General features: G+C 40.4%; 1 protein-coding gene across 1 annotated transcript; it reads right to left on the minus strand.

Moving 5' to 3' along the window:
- Positions 1-2,089: 2,089 nt before the first annotated feature.
- On the minus strand, positions 2,090-15,705 carry NKRF (NFKB repressing factor). Its single transcript, XM_068532858.1, has 3 exons — positions 15,064-15,705; positions 6,085-6,206; positions 2,090-5,025 (listed from the first exon to the last, which is right to left on the minus strand). The coding sequence occupies exons 1-3, from the start codon at positions 15,327-15,329 to the stop codon at positions 3,068-3,070; spliced, it is 2,346 nt and encodes a 781-aa protein (XP_068388959.1). The 5' UTR covers positions 15,330-15,705; the 3' UTR covers positions 2,090-3,067.
- Positions 15,706-16,767: the final 1,062 nt, after the last annotated feature.

Here is a 16,767-nt window from a genome sequence, read left to right on the forward strand (position 1 = left end):
CCTACTGTGGCTGGATATCTTTTTTTTTGTTCCATTTTTTTTGTTTTTGCCACACTGTGCAGCTTGTGGGATCTTAGTTCCCCGACCAGGGACTGAACCCGGGTCCACGGCAGTGAAAGCACTGAGTCTTAACCACTGGACCTCCAGGGAAGTCCTGTGGCTGGGTATCTTAAATATATTTGACACTGTTACTTATACTTGAAAAAATTAAGGTGAGATTGGGAATGTGCACGTTTAATATTTTTTTTGTACACCTCCTGAGAAACACTATTCCCAATCTCTTTCATGGGATAATCCTTTTAAAATCTTACAACGGCGTCAACAAGCTGACCTCCCAAAGCATCATATCCACGGTCAAAGGCACCACAAATCATTCACTTCAAAGTTTAATGCTAATTTGCCTTTTTTCTTTACAGTTTTTTTAAACAAATGCCACAGGCTGCCTGCATACAATAATTTATAACAATAATAAACCAGATTTGTGAGGTCCCCTTTTAAATGGCAGAACTGAACTTGAACCTTCAATTCTGCACCTGCTGGTGTGGCAAAGAGGGTATGATGAAGAACCAAAGTTGTAATTAAAGTCCTTTCTTTAGGACCGATCTCCAGCTTCAGGAGTTACTCATAGCACAGTGAATGCACTGTATACTATTTTTAAAAGAATCCCAACAGAATGCAGGAAATTTCTATTCATTTTATAATCAAAGGGGAGGGAAAAAAATCTAAACGATAGATCTGTGAGCCTCAAAGCTATAAATATATATATAACTGAAAGCAGAGTTAGTTCCTCAGTATAATATATTTAAGTGATTCAAATAAAACTTAAAACTGCTCATGTACCTGCGCAGGTTTTACAGCAAGGTTACTGGGTTAAAACGACTGCCATCTCAAAGAAAGGGAAGATACAAGAACCAACAAAAAGGGGACAAAATAGAACAGCAGGGTTTGTCAGCAGCTCATTTTTGCCAAACCCATTTCTCAACATTCTTTATTCTCAAGCAGAGTTAAATGACGTCACCCTAATTCCACATCTATACCAAGGCTGATCTAAGAAGTTAGGAAATTTGGACTCTCAAATCAAGAACCAAATATACACTTGGCCCCATTATTTCAGAGCTTAACTTTGACTATATTAATATTCTGTTCTATTGAACTTATATAAACCAGATTTGTGTAACATTACCCTACTCCTCCAGCCCCCACATCATTTTGGGAAGAGGAAAGAAATGTAGAGAAATGAGTTTTCACACTCCTTAATCCCCAAAGCCACTCTTACCCAAGAGAGTTGAAGCCTGACTTTTCTAACACTAATTGAACCACAGCTTCTCAAAGTTGGCATGAGACTTGTAGGTAAAAAAAAAAAAAAAAATCCTATAAAATCTATAAACTTTAGCTTAGTTCCCCTTGCCACTGTTAAAACATTAAGTGCCAAAATAAAATGCACACCTCATTTCCCTTCCTACCAACATTAGGAAAGGCCATATACTGCAGGACAAAAAAGTTAGTGGAAAGCAAACATCACTTACTGTGTTAAACACTGTAGGTGACTAAAAGTCACAGAGGTCCAGGCATAAAAGTTAATCCCTTTATATTTTTTAAATATTGATTTAACTACAATGGACAGCTTCTTAATGTAAAATATAAATAAGAGGGGAAAGGAAGTTGTTCACTGTGGGCCAATTACATGTCAAGTTTGGTGCTAAATGTTTTAAGACACTGTAATCAACCTAATTGTTCTAAATATGAAGTCATTGGAAGTGTTTATCAATGTCAGTATTCATCTCTGAATATTAACACTTGATTTATCTGAGATACAAAAACAAAATCACGTAAAAGTAAACAGCCTGAGATTTGGTTGCAGCCAGCAGGTTGGTCCCCAGAGAAAACGTGATGGGTGGCTGACTGCCTGTTCCTATCTGCTAGGTCATTATGTTCATCCACATGTGCTCTAAGTGTTGAAATATTTTGTGCAAACGCCACTTCCCTTCTCCAAAGACCCAAAGTGTCGCTACCAGGCTGCTTCCCAGAAACAAGCACACCACCATTTTGATCAACTTTGGCTCCTTTTTATTCAGGAAGCATACACTAATCCTTTTTATACAGTTTTTTTTACATTCCAGAAATAAGCGAAAATAGCAGTTTTAAATATGTTACAAAGTTGGCTTTGGGGGCTAAATAAGCTTTTTGAGAGAGGGACCAGCCAACTAACCTTGTCAGCAAAGCACCAATGTATCTTCAGTCTTTTACCAAGCTCCACCACAGCTGTGGCCACCTTGGATGTGCTATACACCCAAATCATGTGAAAGCTATAACGGAGAGTTGCTGCGAGTCTCTCTGCAAGGCACCAAGAACAGACAGTTCCAGCTTCCTTTCTTCAGACTGAATCAAAGTTTTGGGAACTTCTCAATTGCTCTCTCAAGTAGTGCTCTCTCAGCATGAAGGCTAGAATTTGTTAACACTCATATATCACAAGATACAGTATATCACTTCCAATATTCTGGAAACCACATGGTAGAAGTTATAAATAAACGAACACTAAAATTACTTTAAGAAAGTTTTACATCATTTAGTTGGTAAGGACATTTACACGTACAGCACAACTTACTATTAAACATTCTATAACTGGCTTCACATAAAGATGAAAATAGGTAATACAAAATGACCTGACATTTTCAGTTAAGTCTGGAATTAAGACTGTAGTTTTATTGTAGTTAGTATCAACTTTACATATTGTTGCAAATTGCTGTGCTATGCCCTTTAAAATGGGAATTTCTTTCTCGGGGTGAAATTCCATTTGGATATGTGTTCTTGCTTTGTATGAACTACTAAAATCTGAGGGACACAGCAATATCAAAGACGCAAACAGTAACTGCACAATATTATCTGCTGGATTAAGTTAATACAAGTGGACAGAATTCTTCAAGTTCCAGTATCTAATAAAGCACTATATGAAATGAACAAGGTGAAACATCTTAAGAATGAATATACTCTGCAACCAGAACATGTAGCATTTCTCTTATTCACAAATCTGCCTCATTAGGCATTTACAAAATAAATTAGTAAGATCTCAATTTGCTTGAGGCATCACAAGCTCGTAATGCCCCACTTGGCCTTCCTGTTTGAGCTGGTCTAGTAAATCCTCCTTCCGTCTTTTTCTACCTACCACCAGGTACCTATCGTGGCCCACCCCATGAGACTTACTCTTAAGACCATACTTCTGGGCAATCTGATGTATTTGCTTCCGCTCATCATTAGTCAGCTCTGTAGAGAAAGTTAAATCCGTGTGGCTCTCCGAGCGGGCGTAGTTTCTGATGATCTGTTCAATATCTCTCTTGGCAATTTTATTTACCCTCTCTACATCAAGACCAAGCCCTTCCCGCTTATGCTGCTCTTTGACAGAGATTGGCTCCCGAATGCCCTCACCAGATTTACCTAAACCACCACCCGTCCAACCCATCTTTCTCAGCAGCTGATTTCCAATGTTATCTTCTTTGATTTGTTGTTTGTAAGCCTCCTCTGCTGAGCGACCCTGAATTTCATTTCTTGAAATCACATCTTCAATAGCTCCTTTCTTCAAGTTGTTAATGACAGTCGGCTGGGTCTTTTTGAGGGTTTTCACAGCTTCCCCAGCAGCTTCATATTTGACAGTTTTCTTCACTCCAACTGCTTCTGCAATTACTTCACTCTCTAGAATCACCTTGCATTTCCATCGGAGTCCTGTCATTCTTTCATAGACATATTCAACTGTCATTCGATTAAACTGAGCTGTGTCGTTCAGCGTGCACACAGGATTTGAAGAGTTCTCATAAACTACGAGATCCTTTATATCTTTCTTCTTCCCAGATCCCCTGGGTGAAGAGCCCGTTTGGCATTGTGAACTTTTGACAGATGGGTAAGTGGGCTGTGTTTTTTGAAGGATTTTCAAAGCCTCATCAGCAGCTGCATGTTTACTTGTTTTTTTGGTTCCATAACCTTCAGCTAAGCAGTGATCTTGCAAAAACACTCGACAACGCCATGTACGATTTGGCATCATCTCATATTTGTATTCAACAGACATTTTGTTGTATGAGGCAGAATTGTTAAGGATACCAATTGCATCATTTGCATTTTCTGTAAGGATAAAATTGGTCCAGTGTTTGGCAGAAGCATTAAAAATCGGCTGCCCAGAAGCATCTTTAGCCAGCACCACCAGCTCTTCTGGTGGTTTCAGAGCTGGAGGAAATTCGTATGAAGGCATGCCAATCTGACACACCACAAGGTCCTCACCAATCGTGTGTTTGAATTTCCGTCGGACAACCCTAACTTCAATACGTTTCTGCAAGAGTTTTACAGCTAGCTCAGTAGCTCGATCCCTGGAACCATTCTTGCTGCCAGCATAACCTGTAGTTAAGTAGATATTTTGGCATCTAACTTCACAAGCATAACCATCTGTTAGAAGTTTTTTATTTTTGGGGATGTCAGCAGGAGGGATTTCTTTTAAAGGAGCGTATATATATTCAGGATTTGTCTTACATGCCTGAATACAACGAGTTAACATATATGTGTAATTAATTTTATCACATCCGTAAGTCATCTCTGGATTAGAAAGGTTCTTCCAGATAGCTGCTGTTAATTTTTCAATAAAATACTGCTTCTCGGCTACCACTGACTCAGGAAATGTCTGTGATGGTGAAGGCTCAGGAGCTGACTGGCAGTTTGCCTGCTGTGATGTGCTGCTGGGGGCAGGGTTCCCACTGTCAAAATACATGTTGGCTGTTACAGGCTGGTCTTTTGTGAAAATAAATCCTGATGAATCACAATACTGAGAATTTCCATCTTGTATACTGAAAGAGTCTTGAGTATAATCTTGGTAGATGTCTCTTGGCATGCTGGCAAAATGTGTTTGTTCATTTACCTCTTTTGTTTGAGGGCCATAAGGATCTTCCTGTCTTTCATCTTTTGAACTACTAGCTACAAAATGTACAGGCTCAAAACGAGGTCTCACATGGAATTTGGAACCGGCTTGCTTTTTAGGAGGACTTTGACCTATAGAATGAGTGAAATTTACAATTCATTAAAAAAGGAGTATTTCAAAAGAACCAAGCAGGAAAATAGTACCAACCATATTATTTTTGCAAACTATATTGTTGGTACAAGATACTTCCCATCACAAAAACTTCAGGTCATTTAGGTGAAGGGACTCAAATATCAATGTAAGATTCCAGCATAAGGAGGGACTGCTCCCTGTCTTTCCATGTGTAAGGGAAGAGAGTTGATAGGAAATATGCCATTGACTCGAGTATGCAGGTCACCACCATGCATGACTGGTAGATGCTTCTGCATCTAATGAGTTAAAGCACAAGTGAAGTGTACCGAGTAAGAGGTTGTTCCACTACGATCTCATACCACCTGTACTGAAAAGCTCCCTTCTGAAGGACTGCAAACGGAACAGATGGCTCTAATGCAACAGAGATGACGAGCAGAGGCATTTACAAAGCCTCTCTTTTGTACCAGAAGTGACCGACTCTGTGATGGTGCTTTACACAGTTGTGACTAAAAAATCAAATAAATAAAAAAAAATTGTCAAAAGATCCCAAAGGTTTTCAACTTCAAAATCTTAGTTCTGACTTATTCTGCACAAAAAGGTGTTTGCTATATTTTATTTCTAGAACAAACAGCTGGAAACTAATGATTTATGGAGGATATCAAATTTAAAGCTATGGAAGAACTCTGTTGAGGCTATACCAGACACTAGAGCTTTCTCCCTATAACACTGTTTACTAGAAAATTGGTCCACGTTGGACTCATCCAAGAGGATTTAGTTACTTAGATGCTCAAATGATCTAGAGTATAAGGTTGTTCTATTTAAAGGGAGGTTCCATGGCAAGGACTTCAAGGATAGCATTATAGTATGAGTTCAGTATTCTTAGTTTTCAGTTCTATTTAAGCATCCTAAAAAAAAATGTATAAACTAAAAGTTAAAATTTTACATTTGTGTAAGATCCAAAGTTACCAATGTTATTTAAAATCATATACCACACTCATATCATTAAAAAAAAGCCACACTTTCTTCAAATCCCACCTTCCAGAAATAAGTATACTCACCATCACATGTTGAGAGGTGACGTTTTTGACCTTTGGACAGCATCAGATCATATGAAGGCATCTCCCCAATATCAATACCTTCAGCCATTTGGAGAATTTTTTCCATCAAGCGTGGGCTGTATCTATTAAAATTAATATAATCTACAGTTAAAACAGATAAGAATGCAGTTTTTGAAAAAGTTTCTAGATGACCCGTCTTATAACTGCTCCCACAGGACTTTTACCAACAGAGTGTCTTGGCTATAAAACTGAAGAATCTGCCATAAAATAGTTATGTATCAAATGAGTAATTATGTTACTATCATTAGAAGACATACAAACATAAAAATCAAAAAATTTAGGTGAAGACCTTATCTTTAATTTGAACTAAAAGTATCCATATAAACTCATAATTTTTCTCTATCATATATGCATATTATATGTAAATAATTACATTAATATAGTTACAGAAGTACTAAGAGTGTTAATAAGAGATGGGTTGTGGGACTTCCCTGGTGGCGCAGTGGATAAGACTCTGCGCTCCCAATGCAGGGGGCCTGGGTTCGATCCCTGCTCAGGGAACTAGATCCCACATGCATGCCGCAACTAAGGAGTCCGAAACTAAGGAGCCCACGTGCTGCAACTAAGGAGTCCGCCTGCTAAAACCAAGACCTGGTGCAACCAAATAAATAAATAAGTAAATAAATAAATAATAAGGAATGGGTTGTTAACATCCAGATTGTGGTTTCTATCACTTCCCACCAAGAGGAATCAGAGTCCTGAGAGAAATGGTTGGATCCAAATCTGGGGCAAGAAATGTATAAGGTGAACCTGGGAGATATTTTTGTGCCTGGACACAAGGAAGCTGTCAAAGATCTCAGAGGTTGTGTCAAATGGACTCAGAAGTGAGCCAACTTGAGCATCAGTAAGAATAACCACAGTGGATTGAAACACATCAAATATTTTAAAAATCCATTAGTTCATAATAATACTTTCAAACTCATTATTGGTCACCTTTGTAGGATGGTAGGGAATCAAATCATTAAAAACAGGTAATGTTAAAGAAAGCAAGCATTTATCTGGCATTTTCCTGTACAGACTGTACCTCAGAGAATCTAGAGAGTTGATGAGGAAAATCTCTTTTACAGAAGCATTCCAGCTAATAAATGAAGGAATGATAGATTACTACCATTTTGCGACCCATAATGCAACAATAAGTGATCATCAATGGCTGCTAAGCTTATCAGATGAAAAGTTGATGGGGAAGAACCTAGAAATAGACCCATACGAATGTGCTCAACTGTTGACAAAGCTGCAAAAGCAATCCAATGGTGGAAGGACAGCCTTTTCATCAAATGCTGCTGGACCAAGTGGGTATCCTTAAGCCAAACCAACAACCTCAACCTAAACCTCACACCTTACACAAAAATTAACTCGAAACGCATCACAAACTGAAATGTAAAATGTGAAACTAAAAAGCTTTTACAAAAAACACAGGACAAAATCTTCAAGATCTAGGGCTAGGCAAAGAGTTCTTACACTTGACACCAAAAGCATGATCCATTAAAGAAAAAGTTAATAAAATGGACCTCACCAGAATTAAAAACTTTTGTTCTCAAAAGACCCCATGAAGAGGACGAAAAGACAAGCTACAGACTTCAAGAAAACATTTGCAAACCACACATTTGACAAAAGATTAGTATCTAGTATAAAGACCTCTCAAAATGCAACAGTAAGATATATACATATATATAATGTGCATATATGTGTATATACATATATATGTGTACACATACATATAAATGAACAAAAGATATAAACAGAACATTTCACCAAAGAGGATATACAGATTGCAAATAAGCACACAAAAAGATGTTCAACATCATTAGCCACCAAAGAAATGCAATTTAAAACCACAACGAGATATCACTCCATACCTATCAGAGTGGCTAAAGTGAAAAATAGTGACAACACTAAATGCTGACAAGGATGCAGAAAAACTGGATCACCCATACATTGCTAGTGGGAATGTAAAATGGTATGACACTCTGGAAAACAACTTGGAAGTTTCTTATAAAATTAAACATGCAATTACCTCACAATCTTGCAACTGCACTTTTGGGCATTTATCTCAGAGAAATAAAAGCTTATGTTTACACAAAAAAACTGTACACAAATGTTCAAAACAGCTTTATTTGTAACAGCCCAAAACTGCAATCAGCCCAGATGTCTTTCAACAGGTGGTTAAACTCTGGTACCACACACCACAGAACACTACTCAGCAATAAAAAGGAAAAAACTATTGATACACACAATATTGTGTATGAGTGGGAGGGAGATGGATGTGGTTATAAAAGGGCAACGTGAGGGATCCTTGTGGTACTGAAACTGTTCAATATCTTGATTGTGGTAGTGGATATGCAAACCTACACGTGATAAACTGTCTAGAATTAAACACAACACACACACACACACACACACACACACACACCCACCCCAGTACTAGTAAAACTGGGGGAATCTGTGTAGAATCAGTGGATTGTAACAAGGTCATTATCCTGGTTATGATATGATACAATAACTTTGCAAAATGTTGTCACTGGGGGGAACTGGGTAAAGAGTACAGGGCATTGCTTTGTGTTATTTCCCTACAATTACAGGTGAATCTATAATTATTTCAATAAAAATTTCAATTAAAAAAAGCTCGTGGAGAACTTTATAATCTTAATATCACTAAAAATTGGACAACCAGACCTGTGTCCCTGATGTGATATGACAGGACAAAGATCTAAAAAGTGTTCTTGCCCACCAAATAATTGAACTCAAACCTAATCAAGCCCCTAACTCCTAGAAACATGTTAAACACCATCACAAGCATGCAGCCAGCCAGGGACTTCCCTGGTGGTCCAGTGGGTAAGACTCCACGCTCCCAATGCAGGGGGCCCTAGTCGGGGAACTAGAGCCTGCATGCATGCCACAACTAAGAGCCTACATGCCGCAACTAAAGATCCCACATGCCGCAATGAAGATCCCACATGATGCAACTAAGAGCTGGTGCAGCCAAAATAAATAAATATTAAAAAAAAAATACAGCCAGCCAAATCCATAATGAAGGAAACACTATGTGACAGCCCATTTCTTCATCAAATAAACAGCATGAAATAAAGGGTGAGGGAATGGTTATAGGTTAAAGGAGACAGATCAACCAGATATGCGTGGACCTTGTTTGGATTGTGAATCAAACCAACTGTAAAAAGGTATCCTGAGACAAATGCAGAAAATTAAACATGGACTAGGCATTGGATGATTTTAAGAAACTATTGTTAATTTTGTTGAGTATGAATAATGGTATTATGAAAAATTACCTGGTACAGATATATACTAAAGTATTTGCAGGAGAAATGATGTCAAGATTTTCTTTAATATACTCTAGACTATCACCCACAAAAAAACTAGGGGCAAGATGAAATGAGAAGGGTAGCATGACAGACTTGATAATTGCTGAAGCTGAGTGATGGGCACATGGGTGTCCACTAAACTATTTTTGTGTGTTTGATTTTTCCATAATAAAAAGCTTTAAAACATACAATTTTTAAAAGGACTCCTTTATGAAGTAGATTGGAGCTTGACAGAATATCAATTTCCTGCAGAGAAACAAAAATATGGGCTCAAGTGAAGTTTCGGTTATCATGGGGATCTATTCACCCTTCCTACCTTCAGAGCCTTTCCCAGCCTACCAGGGACCACTGGACTGCCAGGGAATTCCCCAAGAAAGTTCTGAAAATGAGTGACTAGCACACCTCTACATGAATCGGTTCTGAACTTGAAGGAGGATAACATTTTCCATTTTCAACACAATAGGTTCCACACCCTTCAGATGTCTTTCCTTGCAAAGCAGAGAAGTGACATGGTGGCCTTCACTGACAGATTACCTGGAAGCCAGCCCAGTTGTAACCCACACTTCCCACTGATAACTGCTGCTGCTAACACCAGTATTTAAACGCCAAGAGTAATTTTTTATTTACTCTTACCTAAATATCAAAAAACATTGCCTAAAACGTCATACATTGTATATATCACTTTCATTAAGATTAGGGAGTCCAATTTCCAAGGTGATGAAAACAAAAGATTATGAAAGTGAGATGAAGTCTACAAATCTTAAACTGGTATTGCCACTCTTGCTACCAAAATTGGTACTACAACCAACCCACTCACCTTGAATTCCAGTCAAAATTCTCCAGACCTTAAATTATAGCCTGATTCTAAATACGGTATACAACTGTAAATGGCATGTATGCCATACAGTGTGCATGAATGATGCATTTGGGGCCCACTCCATTCACATTCACTTTTTCTCTCAGGTTTCTTCCAGCGTTAGTAATGATTAAACCTACTTACTGTTCTCTATTCATTACATCTGCCACAAAATTCAACATCACCCATAGGCTATAAAAATAAACCTCTGAAAAAAAAAAAATAAACCTCTGTGTTAGTTGCCAACACAGTCATCTTCTCAGCCCTTTATTAGGAAGTCATAATACTGAAGAAGCCCAACCAGCTGAAAAAATAATGGAACAGACCGTATAGTGCCTAACACTTGACTATTCAAAGAACAATGCAAATATTAATCTTTGCATTAATCTTTACTATGAAGACCACTAGGATTTCAGTCTCCAGAGAGTAGCTACCCAGGGATAAAGAAGTGGTTCCATAAATTTGAAATAAGCCAAGGCAGTAAAGCTTTCATTACTCAGTTTTCCATAGTGTATTTTTTTTTTTGTAGTGGATTTAAAAGGAACACCTTTACTCCAGAAATTTTAGAGAATCCACCAAGAAAAGCACCTACAAACCCAACCACTGATAACTTCACTAACATTTTGGGGTTTACTTTTTATTCCTTTTTCTATGCTTCCCATACCACGTCCCCCCACCGCCGCAAAAAAAATCACTATCAGATCATCTATGTTGATTTGTAATCTGCTGGGGGCGGGTGTTGTTTTTCTTAATTTACTATGTCATAAACTTTCTCTCCATGTCACTACCACAGGAGTTTTAATGGCTATATAGTATTCTATCTTACGGTGGGACCATGATGTAAAGTGTCAGTAAGGCAAGTCTATTAGAGTAATTTTAAGATGCATGCATATTATGTAGTTAAGTCTGTTAATTCACCCATTTGGTTGTAAATGCTTAAAAAAGAAAACCAAAAAGCCCCAGCAGGTCTTTAAGGTTTCCAAAGATAGTTTATTATGTTCCAAGCTTTAGGAAATCACAACTGTCCCACCATACCTAGCATACAAAAAGATGATGTCTAATGGACAGACATCTGACTTCATGAATCTTACATTCTTGAAAAAAGACACGTGCATATAGGTGTATACTTATGATATACAATGGCACCTGAAATTTAATGAATATTCAGTAATAGATGCTTTCAATTTTTTTTAATTTATTAAACTGCTCTACTAGGTCCAAATAAAAAAGCTGAGGTTTGAAAACTAAGCAAAGATTAGGATTTCCAAGTATAAAATTATTTATGCAAAACTATTCTTAAGACTTCTAACATAGTCAGTGAATAACATAAAACCAAGATTATTGATACATCTTTTGAAAGCTCCCACTCATACTTCATTAGCTGGTGACTGATAAACTCTACCTACTATGTGCGAGGTTAGTTTCACAACATGAGCCCAGCCAGCATCTACCTTCCAAACACCAATTTCAATCAACAAGGAAGAGACAAATAATCAAGGTGGCAAAGCTGATTTCATTTTAGGGTATATTTTCTCTATTAATTAATATCTCATCAAAGGTAATTAGGCCAGGATTCTGCTTCTAATACTACTGATGAAGAATGACTGGAAAACTGAATGCTCCAGTTAACCAAACATTCTGCTTTATTAAATATACATACACTATTGACAATTTTAAGTAAAAACTGCAGAGGTCCCTAGGCATTCATATGAACAATTATGTCAGTGCTGTAGACGTAGTTGATTAGAAGACTGCACTAACTTTTCATTAGCCACAAGACGCATCTTAGAAATTGCCTACAGAAAACAATCTTAACAGGTTGTTTACTTTTATGAAGCAGACAAGAAAAAGTGAAGAGAAATAATTTCAGCTATTTGGGCTTCCTCATTGCCTAGCCTATGAGGGAAAAAATGATCAAAAAGCAGACTGGAAAACATTGCTTTATTTTATCCTATAAGGCAATGGTTCTTATAGTGTAGTCCCTGGATGAGCATTTTCTGATCAACAGTATTATCTGGGAATTAGTTAGAAATGCAAATTCTGGGGTCCCACCTCACACCTACTGAATCAGAAACTCTGGGAGTGGAGCCCAGCAATCTGTGTTTTAACAAGCCTAACAGGTGATTCTGATGCTTGCTTAAGTCTGAGAAACATGTTACAGATAGTCAAGAAGATATTCAAACTTGTTCTCTGACAATCACCACTATCACCAAAAAGAATGAAACATGGTTTGCTTCCCTGCACATTTGAGCTCCTCCTGGCTTGGTCTTATGATCAAGGAGTTTTCAAAGATGTCCTTGACCTAGGAGTTATTTCAGCCCCAGCTAAATCAGAACACAGAAAGTCCTGCAAGTGGGAAACAAAAGGCAAAGAGTTACCTTCTTGCTACTGTTTATAATCTGTTCTGTAAGTCAAGGGATGAGCCTTGAACAACAAATTAACAATTTTAGATTAGAATGGGCTGTGTCACCATGTACTCCACAGTTCCCTTGGGAGAAAAGAAGAGTCTTCTGTCACAGAAGAATAGACCAGAAAACAAGAGCTCTGCCAACATCGACATTAACAAGTACTGGAATACAGATTTTACCCACCTGAAGATGACAGCTAATATAAAGCCTGCCTAAAGTGGAAGACTGCACTTGGTCCCTAGATTCCAAGATTCTTTATTGCCTCTTCCATTTCTCCTATATCTAAGTTGTCAGGTACAATGCAAACATTACTCTTCAGTTAAGCTACTGGATAATGTTATAGCAATTCTTGTATTGATTGAATTGACTTAACTACAATGCAACATGATGACAATACATGTGTTGATGTATACTATACACAAATGTGCCTGGGTGAGTGCATACACACAAATGCTCTGGATGCCTGAGCTTTTAACACTATCACTGGCTCTGTTTGTGTTTTTAATGCCCTAGTTATGCTCAAGGCTGCTGTTGTTCTTGGGATGAAATCCTGAGAGATAATAATGACTTCTGTCTGTTACTTGCTTTCACTCCTGGTCCATCCTTCCCTATAGCAGCTGTGTCTCAGTGGAAAGAGCATCGGAAGACTTGGGTCCCAGCCCCAACTATGGGACCTTGGAAAAGTCACTTAACTTCTTGGCTTCCATTGATTTAGCTGTAAAAATGAGACACCACTCAATTTCTAAGGTTGTTGTATTAAATGAGATACATAAATATTTTAAGTACTTTGTACATTACAAAGCTGTATTCATCTGTTCATGCCACACATATTTACTGAGCAGCTATTATGAAGAAGGCACTCTTCTAGGCACTGAGGATAAAGGTGTGAACAAGAAAGCAAAAACCCTTTCCCCAAGGGAGCTTACATTCTTGTGGGAAGGTAAGATTTATCATTAACACAAAGGATGGTTATTCTCCTCACCTATGTAACTTCTTTTTTTTAAGGATTCAGATTCCCCATGGCCTTCCGTGATATTAAGGAGATCTATGATTACAGGATAAAGGTACCTTTTCTACTGCCAGAACAATATTGTTAAGTGAAAGTCAATTAGATTTATCTGACTTGATTAATTACTGAGGCTTCCCCAGTTGTAACCAGTTCCTCCAGTGAAATAATCATTCTCTCTGGAGGCAGAAATTACACTAACCTAGAGAAGATAGAAAAAAACACATTTGTGTTATGAAAGCAGAAAAGTATCACGCTGGATGCTATGTTCAACAATTAAGCACTAACAGTAGACAATCCTATTTATCTATATCTGTTACAGTCATTCCTGAAACTGAACTGGCTGAATTTGATCTGATCATTTTCCAGAATTTCCCATCCTTCCTAATAAAAAATTCACCGTGAGGCAAGAGTGTCAAAAAAAGAAGCCTCTTAGTCTATCAAAGGAATGATTAGTCTAGTATAGGGCCTGTTTGAGGGTTCTGTAGGACAGTGGTCCAAGTAGTCTGTTGAGAAAAAAAAAAATGCGTTGGAACCATACCGCAGTCTCCATTGAATGCAAAGAGCTTTCAAAGAGGCCTATTCAGAACACGCACCAGGTTCTAGGAAAGGGGGGGAGGGGACACATACCTAAACCCTCACCCAGAGGCCAAATGTTAATCCTTCTGATGACAATTAAGGTGAATGAGGGCAATCCTTTTTTACAGTAGATATATCCATTTCTTTGTTTGCGTCCAGACACATTATGCGCAAATCCACAAGAAAGGCGGGCCCTGCGGCTGAGAGACCTCACACAAACCGCCTCCCCAGAATAAGCCAGTACAAACCAGCTGCGGGGCTGGTGTTGTTTAATTTAACGGGGATGGAAAGGGAGGCCAGTCAGGAGGAGACTAGAATTAGAACCAAAGAGTCACCCTCCCCTCCCCCCACAGACCCTCGAAGCCCCGACTGTCGAATATTCTCTGCGGATACCGCATCCCTGGAAGGTCCTACGCAGGTCCGAGGTTCTATTCATTTCCCACGCCCTCCAAAAACACCATCACAATGACCACCTCTCAACAATCCTCTCCCAGGCGCTTCTTTATCTCCATCCCTGGTCCTGGAGGGGCCGCTCCCGCGATCCCCGCACCCTTCTAGCTGTTATGTCATCCCCTGCCACCTAGCTCGGCCAACCCCCCCAGGCCAACAGTGAGCCCTCTGGAGTCCTCCAGCACCTCCAAATCTCCAGTCTCTAAGCCCTCATCCATACCCGCCCCCCCGTCCCTATCCCGACCCTCATCGCCGATTCCCCCCCGACCCGGGTCCCTAACCCGACCCTCACACCTTCCTCACCTGCAGCCCAGGAAAACGTGGTTGGTCCAGGCAGCGGAGAGCGCGAGGAGCTGGTCTAGGGCAGCCCCGGGATAGCTGTGCAGGTGCCGACAGATGAAGCTGCGCCGCAGAGCCCACTGCCAGTCACTTTCGTGGCTATAGCGCCACTGCTCCAGCACTGGCTCGGGCGGGGGCGGCGGGAGGGGCGGCAGCGGCGGCGGCGGGAGGGGGGGCAGCGGCGGCGGCGACAGGAAGTCGCCCCCCAACAGCAGACGTCCGCCAGCCATCTTCTCCGCCCCCAAGCAGGGACCCCAGGGATGAAGCAAACTCGCTACCAGGAGCGAGCGGGAACGGGGGTCGGTGGGAGGGGCCGGGTGAGGAGGGGCGCGCCGAGGCGCGAAGACCGACTCTCAGGGGACTGGAGTGTGTGCGTGACGGGCGACCGCTGAAAAGGCGAGCACGAGCTCGCGTCCCGGCAACCCGGGAGCACGCCCGCTGCACTCCTCCAACTCGTGGAGGAGCAGGAGGAGGGCACCCGCCGCAGTCACACGCGCGCCGGGGAGGCCGAGCCAGGCCCCGCGCTCCGCACCTCCGGCTACCCGCAGACTCACGCACTGCACTGGGAAGGAAAAAAAAAAAAAGACACCAGCACGCTTTCCTCCCCTTCCTCTAGTCTACCTACCCGCGTGCAGCCCCGAGGTTGTGAGGCCAGTGCGCTTGCGCCGCGGCTGTTCCCTAACTTCGAAATCCCGTCACTGAGTCTCGCGCGACGTAAGTTTTTTTCCCTTTTCTGACGACTACGGGCCTTGGACGCACTATGGTAACAAGCGGGGGGCGGGGCTCCGGGAAGGGGATTTTTGGAAGGTTCTCTGAGGCTTGGGAACCTTGTTCTGTTAAGTCCCTGGAAGGCTCCCACAGGTGATTCTTGGCAGCAGTAGCTCGCCTGACGCTTTTCCCTGGGTTTCTGACAGTGGGACCGTGTACTTTGGGAGGGACTTGGGTTTGAAATGTATTTTACCCTTTTTATTTTTTTAAATGTCAGCTCTCCGAGGCGCCTTTTCTTCAGAGGATTAGCTTTGTATTTTACTGTGAAGTAGTACTAAAAACGAAACACTTAGAAAATCATCCACAGCGCCACTTCCCTAGTCAACCACTTTTATCATCCATACTGCATCCCAATTGCTGACAAGCATCGTGTTTACACAGTAGTGATCACGATTTCAAATAATTCTGTATTAACTGTATCAATTTAAAACGTGCAGAATATTACAAAATGCAAAAGGGGCCCCCAAAAGAGGGTTAAAAGCTGCACAGCAGCAAATGGCTCAATCACTCTGTAGGCAAACGTTATTACTAGACCCGTGGTTCTGCTCCAGCTCGATCCCTCAATCCCTGTCTGCCAATCTGTGCTATGAAAGTAGTTAATGAGTGTCTGTCAGCGGGAATTTGCACAGCACCTACTGTGTGCTCAGTATAGTCAATACAAAGGAAAAAGAAACTGGGTTTTCTCTGTTGTCCTGGAACTGATTACAGTGTTAGTGGGGAGAAATAGTCCTGCACAGAACTCAGTGTCCCACGGCAGCAGGACCGTTGGATAAGGTAGCTTTGACCCGCTGTCCCCTTTTGTTTAATGATGTATTTCTCATTATGTGACACATTTATGTGTAGGGGTGTGTTGGACTGAGAGGAGCAAATTACAGCATTGTTCACACTGTTTCATAATGA

Source organism: Eschrichtius robustus, chromosome X, assembly GCF_028021215.1.
Source record: "Eschrichtius robustus isolate mEscRob2 chromosome X, mEscRob2.pri, whole genome shotgun sequence".
NCBI classification, from domain to species: domain Eukaryota; kingdom Metazoa; phylum Chordata; class Mammalia; order Artiodactyla; family Eschrichtiidae; genus Eschrichtius; species Eschrichtius robustus.